At 31.0% G+C, this 10171-nt stretch overlaps 1 protein-coding gene across 1 annotated transcript; it reads left to right on the top strand.

The window, feature by feature from the left end:
- The first annotated feature begins 411 nt into the window (after positions 1-411).
- LOC105206638 (retinol-binding protein pinta) lies at positions 412-5310 on the top strand. Its single transcript, XM_039452134.1, has 5 exons — positions 412-1012; positions 2445-2604; positions 3066-3171; positions 3270-3633; positions 4790-5310. Exons 1-5 carry the CDS (start codon positions 847-849, stop codon positions 4885-4887), a joined length of 894 nt encoding a protein of 297 aa, XP_039308068.1. The 5' UTR covers positions 412-846; the 3' UTR covers positions 4888-5310.
- The last annotated feature ends 4861 nt before the right edge of the window (positions 5311-10171 follow it).

Genomic DNA, 10171 nt, shown 5'->3' with positions numbered 1-10171 from the left:
TAGAATTTTCCTGCGTTCAGAAGCTTTAAAACTTTCATTAAAAATATTATTTTATCCCTGTTTAATATTAAACAACAAGCATAAAATGTCTCTAATGTTTCTAAACACCGCTCTTTAGAATGATAATCGATTTATCAAAAAAGGATTTCAATATACAAATTTCGCTTAAAAAATTATTTTAACAAAATTCCATGTTATTGTTTTAACTTTGTATAACTTAAAATGCATACGGCCAAATAAAAAGTTAAATAACAAAAAAAAACACTCGAGTATATGTACCTTTGTGTGATCATACACTTAAGTTTAAGAATAATGAGAAACTGTATGTAATTGAATGTTAAAAGTGTACCTTGAAAAAGTTTGGAAGTGCTCAAAAGTAAAAATGCCTTATAACAATTATTAGTCATTATATATTGGCATATTAGCATCACTAACAAACGGCGGACTAAACGAATAACTTAATAACAGAAAAATAGATTAGACCAGACAGCGCATAGTTACATTTGTGGTCACAGTTCAAACAAAATCTCTCTCTCTCTCTCTCTTCCTCTCGATTTTTTTGTACACATTATGGCCCTCCATTAATAAAAACTGTATGAGTTATATTTATTCTTCGTTATTCTCCTTCCCTTTTCATTAAGTTGTTTGCTACTGATAACAATACTGCAACGATCCGTTTCGTGTTACATAAGATATTTGGGCGCGATTATAAAGAGCGTCGATCGACAGTTGGCAGAGTAAAATAATCGAGAGTGCGAGTTTATAAAAAAATTTCAAAATTTTTGTGAGTTCGTCCGCGAAAACAAGGTTTTATATTCACTATAACTTACATTCATTATCATCGCTATGACGAACAAGTGCGACATCACGCATTACGCTTGGCAAGAACTAACAAGCGAGGATAAAAAATATGCAGCAATACATTTGAACGAGACCAATGAGACTAGAAAGAATGCCATCGCAGAGATTAAACGATGGATTAAAGAAAATGACAACTTGCCCGAACAAATTGGTAAGAATGATAGTGGTCACATAATAAACGCGTTAAAATATGATCACTTAATGAAATTCAAATACACTTCATTAATTTTTGAACAATAAAACGAAATACCACTTATCAGCGTCGAATAACTTCTGATATTCAGCTTGTTGAATGAGTTGAGGAATAATACATGTTTGAAAAAAAAAAAAAAAAGAATAGATGATGAAAGAAAAAAATAGATTTAAAGAAATAAAATAGATATTGCACTTTAATCAATACATAAAAAAAGTAAAATTATTTTAAGATGTAGTACCGGAAGAGATGTGATGTATAGTGGAATTATCAAGAAACTTTATCGTATTATTACATTTTACTATTTTTCAAAAGTTTCTTATTTATTTTTTTACCTGTTTATTTTATTGAGAAAAAGAGAAGAAATCGTTTTATATATTTAAAATATAAATATGTTTATTGTGGTACATGAATCATTAATAAAGATAAAACAAAGTTTGAATACGATTATGTAAGATTACGATTCAAAAAAAATGAAAAAAGAATACAATCCATTATCTCATTTACAATTAGAAGACCAACGATTAAATTCAACAACGTTTACGTAACGAATATTATCTTTACGTTTACTATATAGCGTGTCCCAAAATGTATATTCTACGAGATAAACGCAAGCGCATATCGATATACACGGGCAAGGCAAAAATGTGAAATAAGAAGTAGGATTTATAAATCTTCTATTTAAAAAATTTAAGGTGACCTTTACCCAATCAGTAAACAATGTTTTTTAAATATTTATTTTTTATTATAACGTTTTTTAAATATTAAAATATTAAAATATTTATAAAACGTTATAATGAAGAATAAATATTTAAAAAACATTTAAAAAGCATTGTCTACTGATTGGAGATCGCCTTAAATTTTTTAAATAGAAGATTTTTAAATCCTACTTCTTATTTCACATTCTTACCTTGCCCGTGTACATCCATATCCGCTTGCATTTATATGTACGTTACGTACATACATTATATGAAAAGATAAAGGAAAAGGACTGCACTGGAAAGACATTAATGACCGCTAGTGTAGCTGACATTGAAACGTTTCCAAAACATTTGTTACTTTTTTCCATAATAACTTTCCAAATTATGAAATTCAAAATTTACCACCGGAATTAGCATTACTCATAGTGAATTACGTAGAGATTGCACGGATTTATATCTCTTTTCACTCTTTTGCATGTACATACAAAACACAAAAGAGATGTAATTCGATATAGTGTATAATGTATCAAAAATTTCAAAATTCTTCTTTCTCAAGAGTAATATACGCACTCTTTAATTGTAATTATAACTGTATTTAATATTATATGAAAAATCTTTTATTGGTCTTAGCACTGTTTCAAGTAGAATTATAACTTTATATTTGAAGGAAATCTTTAATTTTTACGCAGATAATTTTCTCATTTTACAATTTTTGAGAGTCGACAAATTTGATCTCGAAAAAACTAAATACAGAATCCGAAACTATTATAAGCATCGGTCCAATGTACCGGAATGGTATAGCAGTAAGGATCCGTTTCAACGGGAACTGCAAGTGATACTTAATCTGGGGTAATAATCATTATTAGAAATAATTTTTTTTAACTTTCTTTTAATATTTCTATTATATTTTAGTAATAAAACGTGTTTAATATTTCTTAGAGACAATTAGAGGTACATACAATGTTACAATCAAGTTTCCAGAGATCTATAAGACACAGAAGGATCGTAAACACTTACTAATTTTATCATTTAATATAATACCCACTAGTTTTTTTTAACAACGTTTACATGTTTTATACATCGAATTAAATGTCTAAGAAAATTTAATGTTTCTGCACGAATTACTTTTAGTTCTCTCGTCATAATCTGTTCGATTAATGATTTTAGTTCTCAAACTTATTGTTAGTCTATTTCATTACAATTTTTTTTTTTTTTTTAAATTAGCTGGTACTAAATTGTCACATTGTATTGCTGTAAAACGAGAAAGTATATTTCTTTTAAGAATTCAGAAATGTTTCGTTTGCACCTAGAATATTTTTGCCCTTGCGAAAGCAGGATAGTCAAGGAAGAACGGTTTACCTTGTGCGCGCAGCTCGGCATGACCCGAGAATACACAAAATATCAAATCTAGCTAAGGTAATGTTAAAATAATGTATCGCTTGAATAATTTGTAGCGGTTGCTGTCATGATAATGAATTTTTAATGTATATGTCCATTATTTTTGATGTTTTTAGATCTGTGCAATGGCGTTAGATGCTTCGATGAAATATAATGTCGCAGGATCTGTATATGGTTATACATGGTACGTAGATGTATCCAATGTAACTACAGGCCATATTTTTCAATTGACACCGTCTACGTTAAAAAATTTGGTCGATACATGGCAAAAATGTTACCCGCTAAGATATCAGAAGATTGTTCTTTTCAACGTACCAACAATCTTTTATATTGTTGTGAGGATTCTCAGATCTTTCATGACACAAAAGTTAAAAAACAGATTTTACGTCTACTCCCATCAGAACTGTTTTGAAGAGATTCCAACTGATGGCTTGCCTGTCGAATATGGCAGTACCGGTGAAACAATTCAGGAGTTAACAGGTAATTACGGTAAATTACATAAATGTTAATGGAATACTGGATAATATAATATAAAAGATGTATTGCTAATGTTTACTCTAAAGCAGGTATTGCTGGAGAAAAAACAAACGTCTCAGAATTAAGACACAACCAACCCACGTAGCACATAAGGGTTTCAAATACGTTTTTGAAAAGGAATCCATAGTTTTATAACCGTAAAAAACCATTAAAAAACGTTTAAACAGAAACGTTTTTGAAACCATAGTTTAAGAAACGTATTTTTTACGTTTCTTCTGTGAATACTATAAAAAAGTAATACTGTAACAGTTTTCTTAACATTAAATAGAATAAAAATGTTTTTTAAATTAAAAAAAATCGAGAATTTTTCTCAAGAATTTTTTCCGGAAATTTTCGAGAGGTCACTCATTCAAGTTGTAATCGTAAAAGAGTATAATTTTATATGTGTTTATATAAATAATATGGTTTAATTATATGTATTATTTTTTCAATAACATATATTGACTCGATATACATGTGTTAACACAAATGTTCACAGATCAATCATCAGGCATCAATTCGCAGCAATCTTACAGGTCAAGCAACGTTCGGCGAGGTTACGACTTGAATGAGGGTAACCGCTTGAAAATTCCAAAAAAATTCTTGAGAAAGATTTTCTAATTTTTTTTACTTTAAATAACTTCTATTTTATTTAACATTAAGAAAATTGTTTTTGACAATTATTTAGAAATTCTAAAAGAGTAAAAATTTTAAAATTTTTTTATCCGTAAAAAACACATTTTTATAATGGTTTCTTAAACGTTATTTTATCGGAAAAGAAACGTTTCAGTTAACTTTTTTCTGAGTGGACATTTTAACGCATGAGAAACGTTTTTAAAAATCGGTAGTAAAACGTTTCGGAAAAACGTTTATAAAACGTTTTTGAAACGTATATGTGCTACTTGGGAATTATTCAAGCAACAATCGTTAAAAGTAGTTAAGAATTCTTTGCATATCAAATATATATGAAATTATTACGTATTAAATACGTATTTAAATTAGCATGTAATTTGTCGTACACACACACCCACACACACACACACGCGCGCACACGCACATATACATGCACATATATATATATATATATATATATATATATATCAAATATTTATTTTTGTAGAATTTTGGAAAAAATTTATCGAGGATAATCGCGACTGGCTTACGAAGGATGAGAATAATCAAACTATCCAGACAACCGAACCTACAGAGGATTTTTAGCATATTTATAATTTTCTGACTACTTAGGACAATAAATGATCAAAGCATTAAAACGAACAATCATTTGCTAACAGTGTTTAAAAACTCTAAGAATCAGTCATTGGATTCTAAAATGTACAATGAAATACTAGTTTATGCACTTTATACTGTTTACCTAGCACTAAGAACTTAAAGATTATGTTTTTAATAATATTTTAACGTAACGTAATATGTTCGGAATAAATTTGGAGACAAGATAGGGTACGAGAAACAAAAAAGTGTTTTGTACCCTATCGTGTAATAAATGTGTAATAAATAATTATTTTAAGTTATGGTTTATTATGATACAATGATTACAGATAAATATATATGCTTGTTATAAATGTAATTAAATATGTTTATTATTATAATTGTAAGATGTGCAATAAAAAATTATGTCTGTAAGTTAAAATTTATTATACATGTGTATAATAAAGCCACATGTGTAATTATACTTAGTATAACTGCGCGCAAATTCACAGGAAACCACATTATATTACGCTTAAATATGAACATGTTTAAGGAATATTATTATTATGCCACGAAAAACAATCATTCTTTGGCAAGGAACTCGAGCCTCTTTGTGGTTAGCTAGGTAATCAGCAAGTATATTTTTTAATTAACAGCTCCAACAGCTGCACGGTTCAAACTTACTCTGAACAAATTCTAGATATTAGATGCTGCAATATCTCTTCTCTATTCTCCTGGAATTATAACTCTATTGTCATTCTTTTAATCAACATATTCAGGGGTACAATATTTTTCAAATCCTTGTTGATGTTGTTCCGTTTTCATTATAAAGTTATTTAAGCTACTGTCGCATGTGTATATATTTTTAACAAATTCTAGTAGTTGAGCTAGTTAAGTCCAAAGGATACGCCATCTGAAACATAAACACTGGTATTGACAATGATACTTTCCGGATGAGATAAATGTAATATTTTATTTCTTCTATCTTGTTGATAAAATTCCGGAAGCATTTTTTATTAATCGCCGAGCTCGGGAATGTCTGTAGTTAAAAATACGTACGTTGTGTCTCAGTTAAATGAATTTTGTCTAGAGTATGGGCGTATCAAATTATGATGTAAAGGAAATATCTCGTCACCCACAAGAAAATAAGACATCATGATATTTGTGACAGGCAAAGGAGATGGCGGGGGTGCCTTTAGTGTATCATTTTCCACAGTTTGATCAAATTCTGTAGCACTATAGATGATAAGCTCTTTCCCTCGATGAACCACTGGTACTAAGCTAATCGAATGAAGAATTTGCTTGATCGAAGAAAGGTCGCACAATAGCGACGGGGATACTTCCTTTACAATGTCGTACATATATTGAAGGAGGAAATTTATAATAGATAACAAAATAAAAACAATAATAATAAAAAGTACAAATAATTTAATTAATGTTATTCATGTAAATAATAAAAGAACTTATTGGAACATTAAATGGATGAAGCTTACCACATTTTACACACGGTTTTATCTTGTACAATTCAATAATAAATTTGCAAGTATACTAAATTAAAGCTCGCAAAGCGACGGCATTTTGTACGACTGTTCTAAAGGTATATGCTTACAGCCATTGACAAAATTATTAGGCACCCTTTTTTCTAAATTTCTTATAACTGAATGTGCGTAAGCTAAAAAATAAGTCATAAAAAATAATGGTCGACCAAGCAAATATTAGTTTATGTGGTTACTTAATAAATAAATGATAACATTTATAAAGATAATGTTATGTATTTTTTTATAAATTGAAGAAATTGTTAAATAAATAGGTGCCTAATAATTTTGTCAATGGCTGTACATAATTTACTCAAGCAAAACAACAAGTCAAAATGACATCAAAGTGATTCACAATTATGTTAAAATGACACCAAAGTGAATCGTAATTGATCGAAAAGTGACTTTTAATGATCATTTTGCAGTCACTTTGACATCATTTTGACGTCGTGATGACTCCCTGTTCTGCTTGGGTACTAACTTTACTTCGAACATTCTTCATATCTTCTGATTTTCACCTTTAACATTTAATTTTTTTGCAATTATATATTTCTCTTGATTACTTCAAAATAAAATAACATCACACTGAAATAACAACAATTACGGTATTGTAAGACATTAATTTTTTATTTACAGAATAATAAATGTAATTAATATATATGTAAGTTGAATATTTATTTAATGGTCTACATGATTCGACTAGAATATTTGTTCTCTTCAGCATTTTACAAACAAGGAGACTTTTTACAAAAAATTATTACTCACACATTTCATACCTTTACTGTCTAACACCAGCTCATCAACTAACAACAAGAAAACTAACATAAAACTAATTTAAAATTTTGTTAGAAATTTCACCTTATATACTGCATTTATATAATTCAATTTACGTGTTTATTATATGCAAAATTCGATTAGTGTAGTGTTAAGGCCAAATGGGATTGCAAATTCTTGAATCAGTGTGTGCCTTTATTAAATCTGTGAGTGCTCTTGATGTTCGTTAGATACAGACATTACTACATAACTAGACGGTGGCGCGCACACACGTCCTTCCCCGGTTACTAGCGCCGCTGTTGCGCACTGAATGTCTCCCATGAGCTCCGGCATATAATACGCGCGCCATTCAAACAAATAAGCAAATGAATGAGAATGACAAATAATCACGTCCTAACATACCGCTCACCAAGATTAGACGGCTAATCTTTTTCATCTGACATATCGTTTACGGGCAATTTACAAAACTTGGCAATGGATCTCTTGATGGTGCCAGTAGCTGTACGAACAGTAACAATTCGTATTAAACCGTCTTTACCCGCATGTGTATCAATTACTCGTCTTGTTTCCCACTTCAAAGGGGGAAGATTATCATCTCGTATTATTACAAGATGATAATCTTCCCCCTTTGAAGTGGAAAACAGGACGAGTAATTGATACACATGCGGGTAAAGACGGTTTAATACGAATTGTTACTGTTCGTACAGCTACTGGCACCACCAAGAGATCCACTGCCAAGCTTTGTAAATTGCCCGTAAACGATATGTCAGATGAAAAAGATTAGCCGTCTAATCTTGGTGGGCGGTGTGTTAGGACGTGATTATTTGTCATTTGTTGCATTTACTACTGCTGGTTGGTTTGCATTTTTAATTGGAGATACATAGGTATGTTGAGATACATTGTTATGTTGATCATGTCTCTTCCGAGTACTTTTAGAAATAAAATTAGATGTAGCATCTATATTATTCTTTTTCTGCGTATTGGCATTTATACTCGTATTACTCAAATTTTCTGCTTGCATTGCATTAAGCGTATTAGCCCGTCGTAGTTTCAAATCACTAACTTTAGCAGTTTTATTAATTGCATTCGACATTGATGTCTTTATTTGGTCTACTTCTTGATTAACTTGCAATGATGACTTGCAATCATTTTTCGTTTCTTCCTAATTCTGGAACACGTTTACACAGCATCTGGTGTTGTGGCCAATCTTTCATTTGACAAGATTTGCTACAATAATATGTTGTGCACTTTGCACAATGTTTTGTTGTCCTTGTAGAGCAAACAGCACAGTCTTGTGCTGTAAGCTTAGACTTGTTTTTGGGATATTCATATAATTCATCACTGCGTTGTTCACATATCTTTGAAATATAATTTTCAATATTAGGATCTGGTTCTGGAAATGAATATAGTGTGTAGCCACGTCCAAGAGAAACGTGTCTTCTTCCATCTGGTGTAACAGTTATTACACCTTTTATCTATAATTTAATGGGACAAAAAGCATGTTCTGAATATAAAATTGAGGGCATCTTACAATTTGTTGAATTCTTGCGAAAGAACATTTACAGCGTAACTTTTTTTCCATTAAGTTATAAATCTGATTTTTCAATGCTTTTTGAAGAGCTGCAGGTTGAATGCAAAAAAATCAAAATGTTAAGGCACATAGAAGTGCAAATTCTGGATCATCTGCAGTGTGTCAGTCATATGAGATTGATGATCCTTATACGAGCACGAATCAATTATGGACAAGAGGTGTAATAACTGTTACACCAGATGGAAGAAGACACGTTTCTCTTGGACGTGGCTACACACTATATTCATTTCCAGAACCAGATCCTAATATTGAAAATTATATTTCAAAGATATGTGAACAACGCAGTGATGTATTATATGAATATCCCAAAAACAAGTCTAAGCTTACAGCACAAGACTGCGCTGTTTGCTCTACAAGGACAACAAAACATTGTGCAAAGTGCACAACATATTATTGTAGCAAACCTTGTCAAATGAAAGATTGGCCACAACACCAGATGCTGTGTGAACGTGTTCCAGAATTAGGAAAAAACGAATAATGATTGCAAGTCATCATTCCAAGTTAATCAAGAAGTAGACCAAACAAAGGCGTCATTGTCGAATGCAATTAATAAAACTACTAAAGTTAGTGATTTGAAACTACGACGGCCTATGCTATGCAATACGCTTAATGCTATGCAAGCAGAAAATTTGAGTAATACGAGTATAAATGCCAATACGCAGAAAAAGAATAATACAGATGCTACATCTAATTTTATTTCTAATAGTACTCGGAAGAGACATGATCAACATGACAATGTATCTCAACATACCTATGTATCTCCAACTAAAAATGCAAACCAACCAGCAGTAGTAAATGCAACAAATGACAAATAATCACGTCCTAACACACCGCCCACCAAGATTAGACGGCTAATCTTTTTCATCTGACATATCGTTTACGGGCAATTTACAAAGCTTGGCAATGGATCTCTTGGTTGTGCCAGTAGCTGTACGAACAGTAACAATTCGTATTAAACCGTCTTTACCCGCATGTGTATCAATTACTCGTCCTGTTTTCCACTTCAAAGGGGGAAGATTATCATCTTGTAATAATACGAGATCATCAATCTTAATTAAGTCTGTGAGTGCTCTTGATGTTCGTTAGATACAGAAATTACTACATAACTAGACGGTGGCGCGCACACACGTCCTTCCCCGGTTACTAGCGCTGTTGCGCACTGAATGTCTCCCATGAGCTCTGGCATATAATACGCGCGCCATTCAAACAAATAAGCAAATGAATGAGAATGACAAATAATCACGTCCTAACATGTAGAAATATGCATAACGACGCGCCACTTAGCGCGTGCATTTTGGATCTCATTTATATATTGAAATTTAATTTTTACGTTTCAACAATATTGACCTTAATCTGTATACATTCAAATGTTACATAAATGTTTTTTTTTTATTTT

This window comes from Solenopsis invicta, chromosome 7 (genome assembly GCF_016802725.1).
Source record: "Solenopsis invicta isolate M01_SB chromosome 7, UNIL_Sinv_3.0, whole genome shotgun sequence".
NCBI classification, from domain to species: Eukaryota; Metazoa; Arthropoda; class Insecta; order Hymenoptera; family Formicidae; genus Solenopsis; species Solenopsis invicta.
This window is presented reverse-complemented; position numbering and strand designations above follow the sequence as displayed.